A 22,543-nucleotide genomic window follows, 5' to 3' on the forward strand; every position below is an offset into this window, starting at 1 on the left:
CTGACACCCCAGTAATCTGCATGTCCTCCTTCACTACATGTGCAAATCTTTTCTGTGGTCTTCCTCTTTTCCAGCTCCAACCTCATCCTTTTCGAGACTTTGAAATGCTTGGAAGAACAGCAAAAACACAACTCTACTTTGCAAGCCTCAGTTAGGATGTTAAGTGTTAAAGCTCACAATATTACAATTAGAAAAAGATTGAACAAGTATGGCTTGTTTGAAGGGTTGACATCATGGCTAAACCTTGCAAAGTTGCACCTGAACCTTGGGACTTCGGGAACAATGTCCTTTGGACAGATGACACCAAAGTGTAGATGTTTGGCAATAATGCACAACGCCATGCAGGAGGGAAAAAAAACAGCATATCAGCACATAATACCTCATACAAACTGAAGCGTGGTAGAGGGGTGATGATTTTAGCTTGTTTTACAGCCGCAGGACCTGGGAACCTTGCAAACATTGAGTCGACCATGAACTCCGCTCTATACCAAAGGTTCAATGTGAAGCCATTTCTCTGACAGCTAAAGTTTGGCTGAAATTGGATCATGCAGCATGACAACGATCACAAGCACAGCAGCAAATCAGCAAACAGAATTGCTGAAAAAGAAAAGAATCAATGTGTCGTTTGAATGAGTGAATCAGTGCTGTGGTGGGACCTTAAGAGAGCTGAGTATAAAGGAATGCCTGCAAACCTCAATGAACTAGTAATAAATAATACTGTGTGATATTATCAGTGAAATACACAATACTTTTAACCAGTTCAAACATCTATGAAGACGTATTTCATTGTGTGTCATTGAATATGTACTTTTAAACCAGCCTTTAGTTATGGTGTTGACAACAGAGTCACCCAGGAAACGTTATAGCAAGTGCATGAAACTCATGAAAACATACATGCTCGTAGAAATGTATATACCATTGTGTAAAGAGTGACTTCACTGACATCAGGCACTAATACCAGTTATACGTGATGTGTAGCATGTGGAAAGTTTCCCTCGCACTGAAGGAAATTTGCCAACTCAGGAAACAACTTTAATGACATCACGGGGTTTTCAGTAGTGATATTGCAGATTGACATTACAAATTTATTATGCAAAGCCTGTGTTACAAACAGTCAAGAGTGTATTTGATGGGTGCTCATCACTCTAGGAAGGTAATAGAAATCTATCTTTCCAGTAATTTTCAATAAGAGGGACTAAATGTGAGGAAATGAGAGTCTCTGTTTTGCTGCAGTGGTTCTGTGCTGCTTTTCTCTGCTTTATATTAGCGTGACACATTAAAACAATCAGCTTTTTCTTTGCTATTTTCAGAAATTTTATCCAGTTTTAAAAAAAGAATCAGTGGCTTAATCAAAGACAATAACATATACATACATGTTGGAAACAAAGTCACCACGATCACAATAATCAGCCTAAAACTTCGATACAATATTACAGTTTTATTCAAGTAAGTTTCAACAAAAGCTCTTGCGTAAAGAGAGTTTCATCTGCTGCATATAAATATATTTTCCTTTAAACAACTGGGTTCAATATAACATTGTGATACACATGATTTATGCTGCGATTTTTCTCTTTTAGGCTCATGTTTTTCTGGATTTTATTTCTTCTAACAAGTGGCAGTAAAAGGCAAGCATACAGTACAATCCAACAGAAATGAGCTATGAAAAATACCCCCCCCCCCCCCCCCCCCCCCCTCAAAAGAAAAGCAAAAAAACAAAGCTGAGGTTATATGATTTTCATTAAGGAGAAAAAACAAAGATTTCTTTTCCCACACAAGCAAAGAAAAATTCAACTTTATCTGCTGCTATAATAATCAGATGATTCCTACTTGTTCTTTCCTAAATTGGGAGTGATTACATTTTAAAGTGAATGCATGTCTTAAGAAAACAAAAAACCCTGTTTTTTTCTTTTATCTATGTTGCTTTATATGCTTTCATGTGCAGTCCTCTTCTTTGTCATTTACACAGTGTGTCCGCTGAGCCGCTGTGGATGACTGTCGTTCTTTAATATCTAAAAAAGTGAACACGTAAATAGTTTCTGTGTGAAAATCTTAATAAAAACAAATTAACCGATGGAGACAGTGAGAAATATTAGGACTAAAAGTGTCACCTCAGACATCGTACTTACGTTGACATGTGACAACCTGACACGTAGGCATAGTTGCCCGTGTAGCGAACATCACAGCGCACAATATTGTTGCTGTAGTCCGATTCTGGAACCTGGTAGTAAGGATTTACACTGATCTGTGGACAATATGGTTAAAGATCTGTTAGTAAAAGAAGAAATATTGATAAATGAAACTCTTTTAAAGGTGCTTTGGGAGGAAGTCGTGGTATTTCTAACAAACCTTCAGGACATAGTTGCCAGGTTTCACATCTGTGATGTCAATCCACTGGCAGTCGATGTCTGCATTGTAGGTATCATAACATCCTGGGCTCAGGCCCTGCGCGTTGGACAGCATCCATATAAAACAAAGTATAAGCAAACTTTTACATGCAAAAAAACAAAACAGTACTTGATTTCAACCTGTTTTTCCCGTCATTATATAAAAAGAACGTTTTTGGTTTAATCCTGGAGGTGATTTTGGATCCAATGTCAACAAGAAGAGAGACCAAAATACAAGTTAAAATTACGAAAAAAAAACTGATGGAAAATTAGTCAACGTGCTGAAAAACTGACCACAGACGGTCATGCAGGTGAATCATCAGGAGAGACAGGAAATCATTAAATCACCATAAGAACTGGCTCATGCAGAAAGGAAATTCTAAAGCTGTTCTCTCAAACGCAGGAGCCTCGGGAAAACAGCAGAGCTTGTTTATGAAGCCCAACTCTCCTTTTTAGACACTTAAGAAACCAAATCATACGTCAGATTCTTCAGAATCTAAATGAATCAGAGGTACTGAAGTCTGGGAGCTCACATACAGGGAGTGCAGAATTATTAGGCAAGTTGTATTTTTGAGGAATAATTTTATTATTGAACAACAACCATGTTCTCAATGAACCCAAAAAACTCATTAATATCAAAGCTGAATGTTTTTGGAAGTAGTTTTTAGTTTGTTTTTAGTTTGAGCTATTTTAGGGGGATATCTGTGTGTGCAGGTGACTATTACTGTGCATAATTATTAGGCAACTCAACAAAAAACAAATATATACCCATTTCAATTATTTATTTTTACCAGTGAAACCAATATAACATCTCCACATTCACAAATATACATTTCTGACATTCAAAAACAAAACAAAAACAAATCAGCGACCAATATAGCCACCTTTCTTTGCAAGGACACTCAAAAGCCTGCCATCCCTGGATTCTGTCAGTGTTTTGATCTGTTCACCATCAACATTGCGTGCAGCAGCAACCACAGCCTCCCAGACACTGTTCAGAGAGGTGTACTGTTTTCCCTCCTTGTAAATCTCACATTTGATGATGGACCACAGGTTCTCAATGGGGTTCAGATCAGGTGAACAAGGAGGCCATGTCATTAGTTTTTCTTCTTTTATACCCTTTCTTGCCAGCCACGCTGTGGAGTACTTGGACGCGTGTGATGGAGCATTGTCCTGCATGGAAATCATGTTTTTCTTGAAGGATGCAGACTTCTTCCTGTACCACTGCTTGAAGAAGGTGTCTTCCAGAAACTGGCAGTAGGACTGGGAGTTGAGCTTGACTCCATCCTCAACCCGAAAAGGCCCCACAAGCTCATCTTTGATGATACCAGCCCAAACCAGTACTCCACCTCCACCTTGCTGGCGTCTGAGTCGGACTGGAGCTCTCTGCCCTTTACCAATCCAGCCACAGGCCCATCCATCTGGCCCATCAAGACTCACTCTCATTTCATCAGTCCATAAAACCTTAGAAAAACCAGTCTTGAGATATTTCTTGGCCCAGTCTTGACGTTTCAGCTTGTGTGTCTTGTTCAGTGGTGGTCGTCTTTCAGCCTTTCTTACCTTGGCCATGTCTCTGAGTATTGCACACCTTGTGCTTTTGGGCACTCCAGTGATGTTGCAGCTCTGAAATATGGCCAAACTGGTGGCAAGTGGCATCTTGGCAGCTGCACGCTTGACTTTTCTCAGTTCATGGGCAGTTATTTTGCGCCTTGGTTTTTCCACATGCTTCTTGCGACCCTGTTGACTATTTTGAATGAAACGCTTGATTGTTCGATGATCACGCTTCAGAAGCTTTGCAATTTTGAGACTGCTGCATCCCTCTGCAAGATATCTCACTATTTTTGACTTTTCTGAGCCTGTCAAGTCCTTCTTTTGACCCATTTTGTCAAAGGAAAGGACGTTGCCTAATAATTATGCACACCTGATATAGGGTGTTGATGTCATTAGACCACACCCCTTCTCATTACAGAGATGCACATCACCTAATATGCTTAATTGGTAGTAGGCTTTCGAGCCTATACAGGTTGGAGTAAGACAACATGCATGAAGAGGATGATGTGGACAAAATACTCATTTGCCTAATAATTCTGCTCTCCCTGTATTTTAAACTTGTTGACTTGTTTTTGTTTTTTAACATTGCATTCTAATCAACAGAAGACTAATCATTATATGTTTTACTATACATTGATGGAACAAAATAAATATTGCAAAGATCTTTTTTTTTATTTATTTTTTTTATATCTTCCAGTTTTGGGAAGAACAGAGTGAGACTGAAAGGTGACTCTTAATGATGACAGCATAATGATTCACTGCACTAGTGTTAGTCTACGTGCACTTTCTTGTTAAATACATTGCACCCTTATCTGTCACTCTCTCCTTGTCTATATTTGAGACGAGGCTTCAAACTTCTCTTTTTTTTTTTCTTTTTTTTTTTTGGTAAAGCTTGTAGTTAGGCCTGAACCAGGTGACCCTGAAGTATGACTTAGTTATGCTGTTATACTTACTTAAAGTTATTATTACTTACATTGTATACTCAGCCTACATTTGTTATGACACTTTTTCCACTACAGACAGTCAGAACGTGGATTATCTCCACTCTTTTTAGCTGTTGTACTTCTCATCTCTTCCATCGCTGGTAGAACGGGAGGAAGAATAAACTTTCTGATTGTGCTCGAGCCCTCAATCTGAAAGATGTGCAGGTTAATTCATGTTAGCTCACGTTCCTGTCACTTCTCTTTTAAAGCTGTGGTTGGAGCAGGAATTGGCGGCACAGCGACAGCATATTACCTGAGGCAAGAGTTTGGACCTGGGGTTAGACCACACCCCTTCTCATTACAGAGATGCACATCACCTAATATGCTTAATTGTTAGTAGGCTTTCGAGCCTATACAGCTTGGAGTAAGACAACATGCATGAAGAGGATGATGTGGACAAAATACTCATTTGCCTAATAATTCTGCACTCCCTGTATATGTCTCTTATAAATGCAATCTGCCAAGGACTTACAAAAAAACCTTTTCAAACTGAATTGTGCTGTACTGGGATACTTGAGTATAACAGATCTATTGTTAGTGTGATTTCCTATAAAAATGAAGCTCCCACCAAAAAAGTAATCCATGAAATTCAAGTCAAAAATAAAAACTATGGTTTCTACAGAGGTATTTAGTAAGTGAGCTTGTAAAGCAGTAGCTAGTTGCAAAATTCAAACTTTTTCCAACTTTGTTCTAACAGGAGCTAACTGGATAAATTTAGTACACTGTGGCAAAAAGAGGCAGCCAAAACAAGTTGTTTACACAGTGAACTTGTTAGGAAACAGCTGTACATCTGGCAGATAAAGCATGAACGTTTGAACTGTGTTTCTACTAAATGCTAACCAACGCTTTCTGAGCAGCTTAACCTGGATTCATCTTTAAAAGGCGGCAGCAGACGACTTCTCTGTCTACAGAACGATCTCTTTACAGAAGACAGCTAAACACTGATATGTGTGTTTGTATCCTGAGTGAACTCAGTGAGGAGTTTATGGACTCAGCCGCTAGTTTCAGATACACACACAGTTACACACTTCTCTAAAAGATGTTGCCACAGCAGATGGCAGCGCATCAGCGATCTGCCAAATTTTTACACCAGATGCACTTTCTCATGCAACCCCTAAGGGATTTGTGTCTATTAATGGTCTCAAATAGGGGATTTTTACATGTTAGGCGAACATGTAAACCACTGCACATGAAAGTAGCTTCCCCTCACTCATCACACAGTTTTCAGAAAACTAAGAAGGCAACACCCAATACGCTCAAACTAAGGCTTCAGAATGAGGCTTCTTAAATCGTAATGTTGGTTGTCATGGTAGCTAGTACATATTTTACATGTAGTTTATGAACCTGAAAGACTCTGAAGTGCTTAAATGTGCTGATGGTCACCTTTCTCCTTCCTCTGTGGATGTATCACCACGTATAACACCTTTCACGTATGCGCAATCTTGTCATGTGACCCTTTTCAAAGTAAGGTACAACCTTTACAGTTACATTTACAGCACTTATCTCTGAGACCTGAGTATGTGAGGTGCAGGCATATCGCCTGTAGTATCCATAGTCACAGGAAGTGTCCTCCAAGCAGAAGCTGGCCTTGTGGCCTTCTGCCACTGACCGCTGAGTGGTGGCATCCAGCAGATCGTAGTGGCTGAACTCATCCATGCTGTGGTAGTGCCTGTGGATCAGCAGCACAGTGACAGCAACTGAAGAAACAAGTCATTAAACTCAGTGAACTTCGCATCAGTGTGAAGTTTTCAAAGGTTTTCATTCATGAGCCAATAAACGCAGACTAATATGTCAAATACATTTGGATCAAAAGGCTTCAAGTCACAGTGACTAAAACTATATTTTATTCGTCATGTAGACGGTTATAGGAATAAGCATCTGGTTCACCTCCAGTATCAGGAAGAAAGAGTTCGTTCAATGAAACAAAAGCAATCTGGTTTTTAACATCAGCTGACTTTCAAAACACGGAAAAATATCTATAGAGTCTACATAAATGGTTTCCTGGCTCTCTGTCAAAAGTGCTCCATCTTGGGGAGTCGCTCAGAGGACCGCTTGCTTCACAGCATAACTATGGACTGAGGTAGTTTTTCTGGAAACACCAGTCACATTTCTGTAAGTTCAAACATGGGACAAAAATACTAGCAGGTTTTCTTTTGGGCATAATATCCTCGTCATACAGCTTTAATGACTTTGCAGATGTAAATGAATGAAATGTTTAATTAGGCTACTCTAGATTTAGATTGAAAAGACAGGCTCTTTGTGTCTTAATGTTGAGCTTGAAAAAACAGAAGATTTCCTCTTCAAATGCCTAAAGATACAGCTAAAACTTGTGTTGAGATGTTGTTCCAGATATCAAATCTCTGCAAAAATATAAAAACAGCCAAAAGTAACACAGCTGTGGTTCAACAGGGGGTGCCATACCACAACTGCAGACTGCAACAGACAACCAGTAATTCTGGTAGCATCTCCTGAAAAACACTTTTAATGTCCAAACACCGCCCCTGTTCTTTAAATCATAGTCTTGATAAACATCAGCCTGGAAGTAGAAGAAGAAATGTCGATGGAATGATGGATGGACTGAGACGTGACTTTCCAAAGCTTCTCACTTCACACTCAGGGCAGAATTCCCAGACTGAGTTTAGAGCTGGTTTTTGTTCATTTAAATGTCTTTTTAAAAGTCCCTCCTAAGTTCATGTATTTATATATTAATACACTCAGTATGTTTGATATTTCAGCTGCAGAGATATTTTAGCATGCAGAGTCAAGCTGAGATGTACTGTAAATGCATCCAAACACCCATTTTTTTCTGAGACTTTCATTAATATTTGAATATTTTCTGGATCAAACCACTTTTCATTCCCCCCCCCCCCCGCAGTATCTGGAGAAACAATCATCTCAAGCTCTCAAGCTTTTCTATACATGTGTGTCTTTTTCTTTTTTTTTGGTTCTTTGGGTTTATGGAAACCTCATATACCTGGAAAAACTGCAGTGCAGACACCTTAACAATTGTCTCATGGAGACAAAAAGGAGCACATAAAGTCAGTTTGGGGTGTCAGTTTAATGCAACGACATGTCACAGAGACTCTTTGTCTGAGTGACGATGAGGTGGACAGCACTGGCATGACATTATACTCACTGGTGACAGCTGTGCCACTCCCAGGAGTAACGTGGCCTGCTGGGGAGGAAGTCTGCGGTGCCCTGGTTCTTGACTTTCTGAGGAAACCTCAGCAGCATGCGGCTATCGTAGTCTCGTGCTCTATAGGCGGAACTGTAGACAGGATACAAAGATAAAAAGATTTTAACCCCCCAAAAAACACTATTATAGGTGGACACAGTGATGTCACTAAGATTTGTTTTCCCTGCTACATACCCTCTTCTGAGTTGAGCCAGTTCATGTGTAAATGGTGGGTGGAAATTTTTTTTTAAAAGGCAAAGTGGTTGTTTGGGTTAGTTTTCAATAATGTGTTTACCATTCAGGCTTTCTCTCCCAGAGGAGGCTATGATTAAACTTTTACAGAAATCCTCCACACCACCCCCTCTGCACCATCAGCGGCAGGATTTGGTTAATTTTACCTCATCTCATGCTCCCACTGGGCAGCTTTCACCCGCAAACACTTTAAAGTGGTTGTTATGGCTGAGAACTCTCTGAATCACACTCAAAAGCGGGTGCGCTTTTTTCTTTCACTTTTTTTTTTCTCCTCGTGGACCAGTCCTGACAGCAGTCTACCTTGACAAACAATTTTCTTCAGCCGCACATCTCAGGTTGTACATCGGGACTCTCTGGACGTAGGCCGAGGCTTGGATGTAGTATGGGTCAGGAACCAGATCAGGGAGACCTACAATACACCACATAATGATGACACATAATCTCCATTATAATGCAATAAAAACAGATCAACAAGTAGGAAATTTTTCACACATAAAAAGCAAAAAATGCTGAAATTTAGAGGCAAAAGAGGCACTAATTGACAAACTGGTTACTTGAGTGACTGTTTTTGATATGAAACATGCTTCCATCTTATGTTTTAATGTTAATATTTTGATATAGTAGCTATTCATATAGTTCCCTGCTCCACTCTGTGTTTAACAACTATCTTTCTGCTAATTTAAATGTCTTAAGGGCACTTTTCCCATCCTTACCGTACTGATGATACCTTGTGCCATATCCGGGTCTCGCTCTCTCCCTTGGTCTCTCGTAAACGTCATAGTAATTGTAATATGGATTATCGGTGTCAATGGACTTGTAGGGATCGTATGGATCGTCTCCCACCATCATGTCTTCTCTCCTGACATCGACCTGCTCTTGGGTATCATTTACTCTCCGGCTCCTCTGCGTCCCTGTGCGCTCACCGGGACGCGCTTGGTGATGCTGGCGGTGTTCCTGGCCTCTCACGAGCCTCTGGATCGGCAGCGGGAGGCTGCGCTGGCCCTGCGGGTTGGAGGCCGGCCGGGGAGGCTGCTGCTGGGCCACCGGTTGTCTCTGGGTGTCCGCATCCCGGATGATTGTGACAGGTCGCTCCTGCACTCGCTCCTGCGTTGCGCCCCTGCGTCTGGCCGGCTGATACTCAGACCCTTGGCTTAGAATGCTAAATATCTTGCCGTTGTGTGACCACTGTAGCGTCTGCCGGAGGGCCCCTCTTTGGTCATTCCCTTGCTGTGTTCCCGGATTCCTTTGAGACTGAGCAGCCTGCAGGGTGAAAACAAATAAATAGACCCAGGAGTATGCGTAAAGCGGTGTGCCAAACACGCGCAATCCCATTGTGCACACGGTTAAAGGAAACGGTGACAAAGCGACTGTTATAACGAGGTTGTCTTTGACTCAGTTATCCTTCATTTATGTCTGAAGGATACTCCGTGAGCAGTGAGGAAAAGCTAAGTTTCAGTGTATCCGTGTAAACTCATAACGCTCTGCTGCAGATGCGCTCTGTGAGACGACGGCGATGATGATGACGAGGAGGAGGAGTTCAGCATTTAGAGTTGCTGGTTCTGTTGCACAATCTAGTGCTGCTGCTCATATAACAACTGGAAGTGCTATCGTGCCCAGCCAAGAGTGTTTGATAACTGCTCAGTCTGGCAAATTTAACAGCAGTAAAACCTTTTTTCTTCAGCACAAAGAGGAAACACGTATGTCTGTGCATCACACAGACACAGCAGCAGACGAAAGCTTTTTTTGTGAATCCATTTCGTTTTAGTCATGATGAATAATATGTCCCATTTCTTTGAAATGTCTCTATACTGTCTCCATTCCTTTCTTTTTCCAGCCAGATTTATAAAAAGTCATGATAAACTTTTGTCCTGACTGTTGGATGAACTCCCAAACATACACCCTGCAACACCCTGTGCCAAAACTTTATTCACTCATCCATTATTTTTCTTTCATAGGAGAATTTCAAACCTAAACATGACTCTTTGATGGCCATGCAACACTTTCTGGGAAACCATCTGCCACATATCCACCCTCCAACCTCAACCCTAGCTGCACTGGAGCTTTGCTGAAAACGTGAAACACACATCACATGCAAAATTTTTTTGCAAAAGTCACAATTAGTCTGTCCCGAGGAACCTCTAGTGATACTTGATATCTGCTTGACTGTCTGGCAGCTGACTGCTAAACTCTGTTCTTCTGCTGATAAATCCAAATCATTTGCTGCAGTCTAGTCAAATCACTGCCCTGGTGGTGACACCAGATGTATAATGCATATGTTGAGAAACTTAATCCACGGTTCTTTCTTTCTCTCTCTCTCTCGCAAACGAGGAAGTTTTTTCTAGCATCTACACAATTGACCGCAGGAAGCCTGCTGCTAAACCACAGTAAACGGTCACAAGGATTTTACAGCTTCTCAAATCGCAAAGTTTTATGAGAACAACCGACTTAAAGGGAAAGAATCTGGATTGTATTAGATTATATATGCTTCCAACATGTACGAATGCAATATATCTTTAAAAACACAAAATTCACAAGCAAGCAAAGTAGCTGCACGACACATCTTGATTCATTTTAGTCAAGTTGTGAGGAAAAAGGGAAAAAAAGAGCATTAAAAAAAGAATTAGACCTCATGTGACACACGGCTGTTTAATGAATACGGGAAAAAATAAAAACAAATTTTCTGTATCACAGATCATTTGGTGTCTTATTGCTAGCAGATGACTCCAAACAATACTGCATTTTATTTCTCTAAACAGTACCTGAAAAAGTTACCTGACAGGAAAATTCTACACCTGTACTTATTTTCTTTGATTTAGTTCTAGTTCTTGATGGGTTTTAAATCTGTGTCTGAAAATTAGGCAAAAAAAAAAAAATGTTGCTGAAACTGAAATCTGTGCCTGGGAGTTACCTTCAGCTGTGGAGTTAAGTGCCGGTCATTAGTGTCACAAAAAATGGTAATAACACTATTTAGAACATTTAACCTTTATTTCAGTTCACACACAGTTTGAAAGTGAGCACCAACACTGGAGCAGCTTATGGTTGTTATTTTGGGGGTTCTGGGTTTTCCTCAAGGTTGTGTCATTGATGATGATGATGATGATGATGATGGGGGGTAATTTAAATTTCTTGTTTTCTCTTTCTTTTTTCATCCCCAAATGACTTGTGTTACTTGTTGGAGGAGTTAAGCACTATGAAAATCTTCAACCTTTACAGGGTGTTTTACATATTCACCATAAAAGTAACAAAAAAAGCCCTTATACACACTTTTCCTCTGCCCATTTTAAGGCTGTGAAATTTCCAATTTTCCAATCACTTTTTGGATGACAACACCAGGTTGTTTTTAAACTTCACAACCCATCTCATTAGGATCTTTTGAGCAGTGACACATTTTCTTCTTCTTCTTTCAGCTGCTCCCTTTAAGAGACCCGGAGAGGGTCATCAGCCTCCATCTCTCCATGTTACTACCATGCTCCTCTGTCACACTAACTCTCTGCATTGTCCTCCCTCACTACATCAATGAATCTTTGCTGTGGTCTCCCTCTTTTCCTTCTTCTTGGCACCTCCATATTCACCGTTAAGGGGCGATCGTGGCTCAAGAGTTGGGAGGTCGCCTTGTAATTGGAAGGTTGCCGGTTTGAGCCCCGGCTTCGACAGCCTCGGTCGTTGTGTCCTTGGGCAAGACACTTCACCGTTTGCCTACTGGTGGTGGTCAGAGGGCCCAGTGGCGGGAGTGTCCGGCAGCCTCGCCTCTGTCACTGCGCCCCAGGGTGGCTGCGGCTACAATGTAGCTTACCATCACCAGTGTGTGAATGTGTGTGTGAATGGGTGGATGACTGGATGTGTAAAGTGCTTTAGGGTCCTTAGGGACTAGTAAAGCGCTATACAAATACAGGCCATTTACCATTTCCAATATCTCCACTATCCTCTGCACATGTACAGGCCATCTCTCTGACTTTGTCTGCTCGAACCGAGCTGGGCATCTGATCTTGTCCATTCTCAATGGAAATGTTCACACCTTCAGCTCGGCCTCCTCTTTTTATGTCACTGCCACCATCTCCAAACCATACATCACAGCAGGTCTCACTGCCACCTTGTAAACCTTCCCTTTCACTCACCCTTTTCAACACTTGTCTCCACCCTGCCTGCACTCTCTTATTTACCTCTCTTGTGCTTTGTCTGTTGCTTTGGATTACCACTGGTATTTGAACTCGCCTGCCTTCACTACATCTACTCCTTGCAGCTTCACTTTTCCATCTGCTTCCCTCTCATTCACACACATGTATTCTGTCTTGTTGTACTGACTTTTATTCCTCTTCTCCCCCAACTTCTCCAGGCTCGTTACTACCTGGTCCCTATTTTCACTACAGATCACTATATCGTCTGTGAACATCATAGTCCACGGAGCCTCCTGCCTGACCTCAGCTGTTACCCTGTCCATCACACTAACTTAAAAGGAAACTCTAGCAGTTTTCTGTACCAAGGTTTGTAACCAGATTTGGTTATAACACTTTACAAAGTAACACATTACTGTAATTACATTACATTTTTCAATAACTCAGTCAGGGACTGTACTAAATTCAGCAATCACATTATAGCTACAATTATGTCGTTATTTGGGTTACAAAAGTTCTTCAGTTGTCTGCATCCCAGGTGGACAGAACGATAGAAACATCTAACATATATCTTCCTGTTCACTTGCTACAATTAGCTGATGTTAGTGCGTGTGCAGGAGCAGGGCAAATGGTGGCGGTCTTCAAGAGTGGAGACATGCACTTTACTTTTATTTTTATTGCACAAAAGACAAGAGGACGTTAATAAACTGAAAACTGCGTCCAGGAGAGAAACTACTGCATTAAACTGCTAACACAGCGTCAACTCTTTGCAACCATCTGCGCAGACAGCATGTTAGCTAACGCTAAGCTAGCAGAGAACCCAGAGTGATGATGAAGCAGAGTGTGGACCCCAGCCCTGCAGCCAGGCCCTGAACTTAAAAAGGTAACAAAGGCAGTGATGAACAGTTAAGCTTACAGCCGCCGTTTCTACCTTTTCAGGTGAAACACTGTACTAATAACAGTAAAGCTTATTTGTGCTGGTTTCCATCTTTGCTTTTTACATACCTAAATTACATACCTAAATTCTAAAAGAAATATTGCATATGTGTCCTCATTAGGATTAGAGGGTTGTGTTGGTTTGTGGGACTGTAGACTTCTGTTTGCATTTTTAGTAATATTAACGAGTATTTACAGGACGTTATTTAACTTATCTAGTCGTTATAATGTATTGCACTGCATCAAGGTGTCACTATATCACAAAGCTGCTTTTTAAATCAAAACATTTAAAAAGATGAAACAATACTATGTAGGTACTCTTTTAAGCATTGCACTCGAATTAATACAAATAAATGCGTATGTGATTTACAACAATAATATTGCGGTTTCGGTGCATCCATGCTGCACTCTGTTTGGATTTATTAAAAACACTGATGTCAAGCTACACACTTTTTTACATTTTTATGCTGGTTATAAATCATCTAGCTCACATAAAAAACATTTTAGTAGGACTCGTTCTTCTGGAGAAGTGGCAGCTTTCCAGTTTCTTGATAGCAGTTTGCACATGTGCCTCCGATGGCTTGGTGAATTTAGTCAGCCATAGTTAGCAACGTAATAACCAGAATCATAGTACAGTGGTAATGATTCGAACTCAGATTCTTTATGAAAATGAAGACACGTAGAAAGGATTCGAACCGTGGTCACATTCTTTTCACAGCAAAAAGGCGCCGCTTGGGAAGGAAACAACTCCTCGTTGACACACATAGCATTGCAATGCGGCTCCTAGTTTAACAGCTAATCCTCGTTAGTATAGTGGTTAGTATCCCCGCCTGTCACGCGGGAGACCGGGGTTCGATTCCCCGACGGGGAGGCTCTTTTTTTTCTTCTTCTTCTTTTTTTAAACTATATATATGAGAAATTAACTTAGCACCATCAGTTTTATTTTAAAAACCAAATCAAAACAGGCTTTAGAGAAGATTAAATAAACACAAGTAAATAAAAAAAAAACACAGTAAATGAAGATTAGATGTGTGACTAAATACGAAATAAAGCCAAATTATAACCAAACTATATAACGGTCCATGGCTGATCTAAACTACCATTAACCAGCCCCGTTGCTAGCCATCTTGTTCTTCCCTATATTAAGTTATTAATATTTGACCTAACATTTCAAGAGTGTTAAAAACAAATTTGACAAAAATTTCTGAATTAAATGTCAAATAAAATAAGTAAAGAGAAAAATAGATGCTAAAAATACTTTATAGGCTAAAAATGGGCTCGATTTAATGGTAGAGTAAACTGATTGAATCATACTGTAAATTACAGTTAAGCCAGCTGTATTGTTCTTGGATAATGACAGACACATCATCTCGCTGTTGGAGGGAGGTTTAAGCTTGTGCAAACTGTGAGTCAGAGCCAGTTACAAGAGCTTGAAAAAGTATATTGACCTTGTAGTGAATCTGTTGATCTAAAGGTACATGTGGATACAGAAGAAGGTCCCAAAGTCTAATTTATCCAGTTGATACATGGAACCTGGCTTCGCAATAATCAGGATTAAAAAACGATGGCCTTAAATGATAGAAAAGCAAACTCTTATGAAAAAGCTGCAACAGCAATATAATCCACTGCTGTTGCACAACTGTTTTCTGTCTTCAGTTTGTCTTCTAGATGCCGTCTAACCATTTGAATTTGAACTATTTGGGATCTTTTCCAGAATAAATCTGCTATTAAAGCCCGCCTTTTAGCCAAGACATGATTGTGCTGTTGCTTTTAGGATGACTAACATACATTCTGCATAACAACAGTTATTCCAAAGAGTGAAAACTTTGTACACGTGTTCCCGGGTTGCCTCCTCCTCCCTTCCTTGGAACACCGGAGAGACAGCCAGAACCAGCTGTACTAGGTCACTGATGTATTTCGTTCATATTTCATTGAAATTTCTTCTCTCTCCCTCCTTCGAGGGCAGCGCAGTATTCGCTCACACAGCTTGGAGACACATCTGCAAGGAATTAACCCAGTTCTTTTGTCCACGTCGCTGGAATTCACCCCAGTTCCTGACTTTTTGGGCACTCATTTGAGCTAAAAGAATTTGACAAAAAATCCGCGTCTGGGATGCAGAATATGGAGGAGGGGACAGACTCCTGCATAATAACACCACTGTGTAAAACACAAAAAAGACACTTTCATAATGCTAAATTTATCAAAAATCAGCACCAGTTTTCAGTGCCATCATTGACTCAACATCTGTACTTATGTCTGATTCTTTTTTATAAGAAGCTACTAGTATGATGTAATCCCCACAGAGGTACTTTGGGACTTAAAGAAGTCCTTAAAACATGTTTAAAATCCAGGTTCAGCTTTATAATGAATATAACTTTCTTAAATGTCTCCTGGATTTAGTTTCATGACATCCTGGTGATCTCATCGCAGTGAAAGAGGACCACACACACACACACACACACACACACACATTAAATTAAAGCCTACTTCCTCTCTTCTGCGTCCAGGATTCCAACCTTCAGTCCCACAACAGTTTGCTTCTCTTGATCACAGATTTGTACACTCTCAGATTTACACTCAGGCTTCCCCTCCTCCCTCATCGAATAAAGCTCAGCTCAGACCTCTATGACAGAAACAGACAATTCAAATATTTTCTCCTCTCTCATAAATGGTGGGTTTCCATTACTGTTGGAGCACCCAAGCTGGGGCTTGCACTACACACACACACAAACACACACAGTCTGGTGGACTACGTGGCAATCTGCACATACACTGACGTTTTTGTAACCGGGAGGAGGAGGAGGAAGAGGAGTGCTTTATCAAGACAGAACCAAGCAAACTTTACATTATGCAGTGACTCGTGCTGATTTATATTTCTCACTCCCAGTATCTGCTTTTATTTTATTTCTGAAGGGATCTGTTTGTTCAATCACACAACAAGAAACAGCTGTTTCTAATAATCCTGCAAGTTATCGTTTGGCGAATACACTGAAACTGCACTTTTATCAACATCCCTGATCTGACTTTAACCGGGACTCGGGCAAAGGTGGAGACTTTGCTATTGAAATAATGTGATTTAGCTTTTTTTTTTGTAAATTTTGCTTTGCCTTGTTTTTGTCAACTAACACCCAAAGAAAACAACTCTCTCATTAGCTGCTAATAGTTCACTATTTCCGCAAGGTAATTGCTAACCACACTGTTTGGTACTGAGCAGATGGGATATGGTTGGTTTTCAGACCCTTTAACTGAAAACTATGGGAGCAGTGAAAGTGAACCAGAACAGTAAAGTTGGGTTGTGAGGAGGATGCCAAGGCATCAGATGAAAAGCAGTAAAGTAAAGCTGGGTGCAGCCACAGTGGGGGTGAGATAACTGTCTGTGGAGAAAGCTTCCACTTTGCAATCATAGTCTAGTAAACCACTATTCATCCACCTTCGTACTGTTTACATGTCATTTATCAAGAAAGAGAAGGCTAAGTTCATTTAATGGACGTCTTTGCTTAATTTGGCTGAAGTTTGAGGGTTTCCTGAGCAATAAAGCATCAGAAAATCAGGAATAAATGCACTGCTGAACTTTGAACATGGTGCCACAAGTCAGAAAGTTGTGAGTGTAAATCTTGGTCCCTCGTCCCTGTACAGGTTTGCATGTTTCTTCCCACGCTCACCCCTCTTTCCTCTGTATACTCCATTTTCCTCCCGCAGTGAGAACACATGCCGCCCAGGTGGGCTGGAAAACATGCAGTAAGCTAAACACAGGTGTAAGTCTTACCAAGTAAGTGTTAGCCCGTCTGTCATTTCCATCACATTCAGCTCATGATGGCAGGTTAGACTTCTGTAATACCTTTACAATGACAAAACCAAATCAATAAATCGGCAAATAAACAAACACGTTATTTTTCTCATTCATACTTAAGTTTAAGCTTTTCACCTGTCAACATAAGCAACCAGCAGGAGATCATTTGCTATGCCGCGGATTTGCTTTGACTTTCATAAAGGGGTTTGGTTTGCACAAACTAGTGCAAACCACCTAAAAGAGTGGTTTTTGAGAATTAAGTTAAAAACCAAAACAGAATCTGTACAATTCTAGTGAGTTTGAAGGTCAGTATTTGGTGTGACCACCTCTATTCTTCAGCACAGTCTGAACTCTCTTAGGCAGCTTTCTTAAAATTTCTTAAAGTAGTCTTTCAGGAATAGTTCGCCAGGCTTCTTAAAGGAAAATCAAAGTCCTTCTTTGTATATTGGCTGCCTTTCGTTCTGTTCTCTGTCAAATATGATCCCACTCTGCTACAATATTGTAGAGGTTTGGACTCTGGGGAGGCCAGTCCATGACTCATAGCATAGTTCCACTGTGTGTGTTTCTATCCAGGCATGCTTTTATTGCATCCATAGTGTGTTGGGGATTCTTGTCAGGCTGAAAATGAAGCTGTTAACAATCAGATGCCCAAACACCCCTTGCTGAAATGAAATGAAATCCAAACCATTACAGAGCCTCCACTCACACTCACTGTTGTACCTCTCTCCCAACTGCCTCCATACATACTGACAACAATATTGGAAAGAAGTTGTAAGTTTGGATTCATCCCTCTATAAGACTGTTTCCACTGACTTTCAGTCCAGTTCTTGTGTAATGTGGGATACCTCAGCCTTTTCTCCCCTCCTTAACCATGGCTTCTTGACAGACATCTTTCCACCGGGACCTTTTGTGATGAAGCATAAGTGAACAGTAGATGGATCAATTGACGAGCCAGATACATTTCTCAGGTCCTGTGTCTGATTTTTCTGTGGATTTCTTATGGATATTAGTTTTAGATACTATTCACCTGTTGTAGACAGTGTTTTTAGGACTGCTACTTCTTTTTTTGTCCTCCACTTGTCTACTTTCCTTAAAATTTTAAGGAAACACTCTACACCAGCGGTCCCCAACCCCCGGGCCTCGGACCGGTCCGTGAGTCGTTTGGTACCGGGCCACGAGAGTTGAGGCTCAGGTGTGAAATGTGTGGTTTTCAGGGTTTTTATCGGTTTTCAGCGTTATTTTGTTATTGTTTTTATTGTTAACTCGGTTTTCCTGGGTCTTTTCATGTGTGTTATGAATAAATCTTCTTTTTTTCGGTACCGGTACTAGTTTTATTTTGTTGTATTTATCCGCGACACCTTAAAGGCCGGCCCGTGAAAATATTGTGGGGCGTAAACCGGTCCGTGGCGCAAAAAAGGTTGGAGACCGCTGCTCTACACTATATCGAGATATGTCAAGTTTTCAGCTAATTGCTCTTTGGGAATCAAAACTGTGTTATTAGATTCAGCTATAGAAATGGGAACAAATGATCTGTGTCTAAAGAAAATTTTCTAAAGATACAAATTAAAATTAGTTCTTTGCTATGTGTAGACAAAATATTGATTTATCCCTCGAGTTAGTGGCCTTTTTATGTTTAAACGATTCATAAGTCAGTATTAATTGACATAACAAACAAAAAGCATATTCCTCTGAAAAAGACCAAGTATGTGGACTGGACTGAAAATGAGTAAAAAAGCAGTAAAAAAAAGAAGCAAAACAATGAAAAAAACTTTGGAAGAACTTCAAAAAGTCTGAACAACTATTGCTCAAGACCACTTTCCAATACAATCTGGCTCCTATGAAACAACAACAAAAACAAATGAGAGGTGTCTTATCAATTTGGCCATTTCTATAAATCGGCAGGTACAGATACATATAGATTCGTGCTTTGAAGGTCTGAATGTCACTTAAGGTGATGATTTTGTTTAGAAAGAAGGATGGCTCCACCTACAGGTCACAAACAGTAAAAGCACAATCACATCAATTAGATTGCTGAAATTAAACTTGACTACACTTTTTTTATTACAATCTGCAGAGGTGAGAAGTAACGAAGTACAAATATTTTGTGACTGTACTTAAGTAGAAAACCTGGGTATTTATTTTTCTGACAACTTTTTACTTTTACTCTCTGCATTTTTAAACAACTCTGTACTTTCTGCTCCTTACATTTTCAAAACAGGCTCATTACTTTAACACATTTGAGGGGAGGGGAGTTGTTATTCCTCGCCATTGCTGGCCTTCAAGCATCATAACGATTTGAGCCTAAACTGTCTGCCATAGTCAGACGTTAAAGTGGGCTGGGTTTTTTTTTTTTAGCACACTTTTAGCACAGTTTGTTGCTAGCTAAAGCAGTGTTTCCCAACCACTGTGCCAGGTTGGAGGAAGGTTGGAGGTTCGATCCCTGGCTCCTCCAGTCTGCATGCCAAGTATCCTTGGGCAAGATACTAACCCCAAGTTGCTCTCCGATGCATCCATCGAAGTATGAATGTGTGTAAATGTGGTTAGACAGCACTCAGTTTAGAGTCAGTGCTTGTGAGGATTGGGTGAATGTGGCATGTTGTATACAGCGCTTTGAGTAATCTGGAGAGTAGAAAAGCGCTATATAAGAATCAGTCCATTTACCTGATTACAGTTTTTTCTGATTGCTTAAGCACATTTTTTGTAACTATTGGCTAATTTTGCAAAACTCTTCACACAAATAAGAAAACCTGTCACCCAATAATCAAAACATTGTAGTTCTCTTGCAAAAGCAAACACAGCTAGATTAACTCTTCACACCTTCGTAAAAATGGTCTTTCCGTATCAAACAGTACACACAAGCCATCATCTACTAAGCACACAATGCGCCAACTGCACACTGATGGTATGAATACAAAACACATCTGGCTTTTGCTTTCTCTGTGCACAAGGTAGGCTATGTCAGTTTGAGCTCATACTTCTGTCATAGATCCATAAGCATAGAGGGATCCAAACTTCAAGTACTGGTGTTTATTCAAACACATCAAAACAAACACAAGTGTTTATTTCCAAGTATAGGATTATTTGCAATCGCCATAATGACTATATGGGTTACTTGGTCTGCAGTGAACATGCTTCCTCTGCCCCGAGCATCTGGTCATCTAGCAATTCTGTAAAGTAACAATTTCAGTATTTTTACATCAATGGTATTGGTGTGTTTCTCATTGGCATATGGCAGTGCTACAAATCTTTGTGCGAAGTGACTGTACTCACCGATTCTCATTTCAAGATGTCCCTATGGTACTTGCTACAGTGTAGCGGCTCGAGTTAGGCTGGACCCGTTGGCCAGCTACCCTCAGGGTCATTCCACGGTTGATGACATGGTCCACTATTGTAGCTCTGATGTCATCAGCAATTCTATTTCTTACTCTTCCTACCCTTCCTCTCCCCCCCTCCTCATCTTCCTCTCCCCCCTCCTCGTCTTCCTCTTGCTCCTCCTTGTCCTTGTCGTCCTCTTCATCCTACTTCTTCACCTCCACGTCCTCTTCCTCGGCCTCCTCTACTTCTCACTCTTTCTGCTCCCTCCATTGTACTCCGCACACACAGCTTACCTGTATTATAGTGCTTAGGCTGATTGCAAAGTGAACTAATTATCTAAAAAAGTTTTCACATGTGAAAGTGTGCCAGACAGTTGGCAAATTAGTGTTAATGATAGCCATACATGTGTATACTTTTGCTAGGAGTGTGTTGGAAATTTGGTAATTGAGTGTTGTGCAGTGAATTGTGCCTACAGTTTTGCAAAGTGTGTGTTACAAAATTGCAAACTGAGTGCAAAGCAGTTTTTGTGCTTTTAGTTTTGCAAACTCAGTGAGTGGTTTTGCTATAAGTCTGAATAGTTTTAGAGATTGTGCTACAGGAATCACAGTTAGGGTTTAAGCATTCAGAAAAAACTGTAGTACTCTAAATCAGGAGTCTCCAATCCCAGTCCACGAGGGCCGTGTCCCTGCAGGTTTTAGATCTCACCCTGGGTCAACACACCTGAATCACATGATTAGCTCATTACCAGGCCTCTGGAGAACTTCAAGACGGTTATTTATCCATTTAAATCAGCTGTGATGGCTCAAGGACACATCTAAAACCTGCAGGGACACCGGCTCTCGTGGACTGGGATTGGGGACCCCTGCTCTAAATGATCGGCCTGAGTAACGGACAGAACAATTGCATCTCTTCCACTAGAGGGCAGTACAACTACCTGCTCTAATTACAGTTTTTTCTGATTGCTTTATTAAACCCTAACTGTGATTCCTGTAGCACAATCTCTAAAACTATTCAGACTTATGGCAAAACCACTCACTGAGTTTGCAAAACTAAAAGCACAAAAACTGCTTTGCACTCAGTTTGCAATTTTGTAACACACACTTTGCAAAACTGTAGGCACAATTCACTGCACAACACTCAATTACCAAATTTCCAACACACTCCTAGCAAAAGTATACACATGTATGGCTATCATTAACACTAATTTGCCAACTGTCTGGCACACTTTCACATGTGAAAACTTTTTTAGATAATTAGTTCACTTTGCAATCAGCCTAAGCACTATAATACAGGTAAGCTGTGTGTGCGGAGTACAATGGAGGGAGCAGAAAGAGTGAGAAGTAGAGGAGGCCGAGGAAGAGGACGTGGAGGTGAAGAAGTAGGATGAAGAGGACGACAAGGACAAGGAGGAGCAAGAGGAAGACGAGGAGGGGGGAGAGGAAGATGAGGAGGGGGGAGAGGAAGATGAGGAGGGAGGAGAGGAAGGGTAGGAAGAGTAAGAAATAGAATTGCTGATGACATCAGAGCTACAATAGTGGACCATGTAATCAACCGTGGAATGACCCTGAGGGAAGCTGGCCAACGGGTCCAGCCTAACTCGAGCCGCTACACTGTAGCAAGCACCATAGGGACATCTTGAAATGAGAATCGGTTAGTACAGTCACTTCGCACAAAGATTTGTAGCACTGCCATATGCCAATGAGAAACACACCAATACCATTGATGTAAAAATACTGAAATTGTTACTTTACAGAATTGCTAGATGACCAGATGCTGGGGCAGAGGAAGCATGTTCACTGCAGACCAAGTAACCCATATAGTCATTATGGCGATTGCAAATAATCCTATACTTGGAAATAAACACTTGTGTTTGTTTTGATGTGTTTGAATAAACACCAGTACTTGAAGTTTGGATCCCTCTATGCTTATGGATCTATGACAGAAGTATGAGCTCAAACTGACATAGCCTACCTTGTGCACAGAGAAAGCAAAAGCCAGATGTGTTTTGTATTCATACCATCAGTGTGCAGTTGGCGCATTGTGTG

General features: G+C 40.7%; 1 protein-coding gene and 1 non-coding gene across 2 annotated transcripts; one reads left to right on the forward strand and one right to left on the reverse strand.

Annotated features, from left to right (window-relative positions):
- Window positions 1–1,693: 1,693 nt before the first annotated feature.
- Window positions 1,694–9,842, reverse strand: loxa (lysyl oxidase a). The gene is made up of 7 exons (XM_086300594.1): window positions 9,059–9,842; window positions 8,646–8,754; window positions 8,055–8,186; window positions 6,431–6,587; window positions 2,347–2,442; window positions 2,127–2,242; window positions 1,694–2,009 (listed from the first exon to the last, which is right to left on the reverse strand). Exons 1-7 carry the CDS (start codon window positions 9,675–9,677, stop codon window positions 2,003–2,005), a joined length of 1,236 nt encoding a protein of 411 aa, XP_086156720.1. The 5' UTR covers window positions 9,678–9,842; the 3' UTR covers window positions 1,694–2,002.
- Window positions 9,843–14,192: 4,350 nt separating this feature from the next.
- On the forward strand, window positions 14,193–14,264 carry trnad-guc (transfer RNA aspartic acid (anticodon GUC)). The gene has a single exon. It is a non-coding gene; the product is annotated as a tRNA-Asp (tRNA).
- The last annotated feature ends 8,279 nt before the right edge of the window (window positions 14,265–22,543 follow it).

This window comes from Aulonocara sp. 'chitande type north' Nkhata Bay, linkage group LG7, assembly GCF_057382095.1.
Source record: "Aulonocara sp. 'chitande type north' Nkhata Bay isolate Kocher_YH1m ecotype deep benthic linkage group LG7, A_spYH_male_GT1.1, whole genome shotgun sequence".
Taxonomy (NCBI): domain Eukaryota; kingdom Metazoa; phylum Chordata; class Actinopteri; order Cichliformes; family Cichlidae; genus Aulonocara; species Aulonocara sp. 'chitande type north' Nkhata Bay.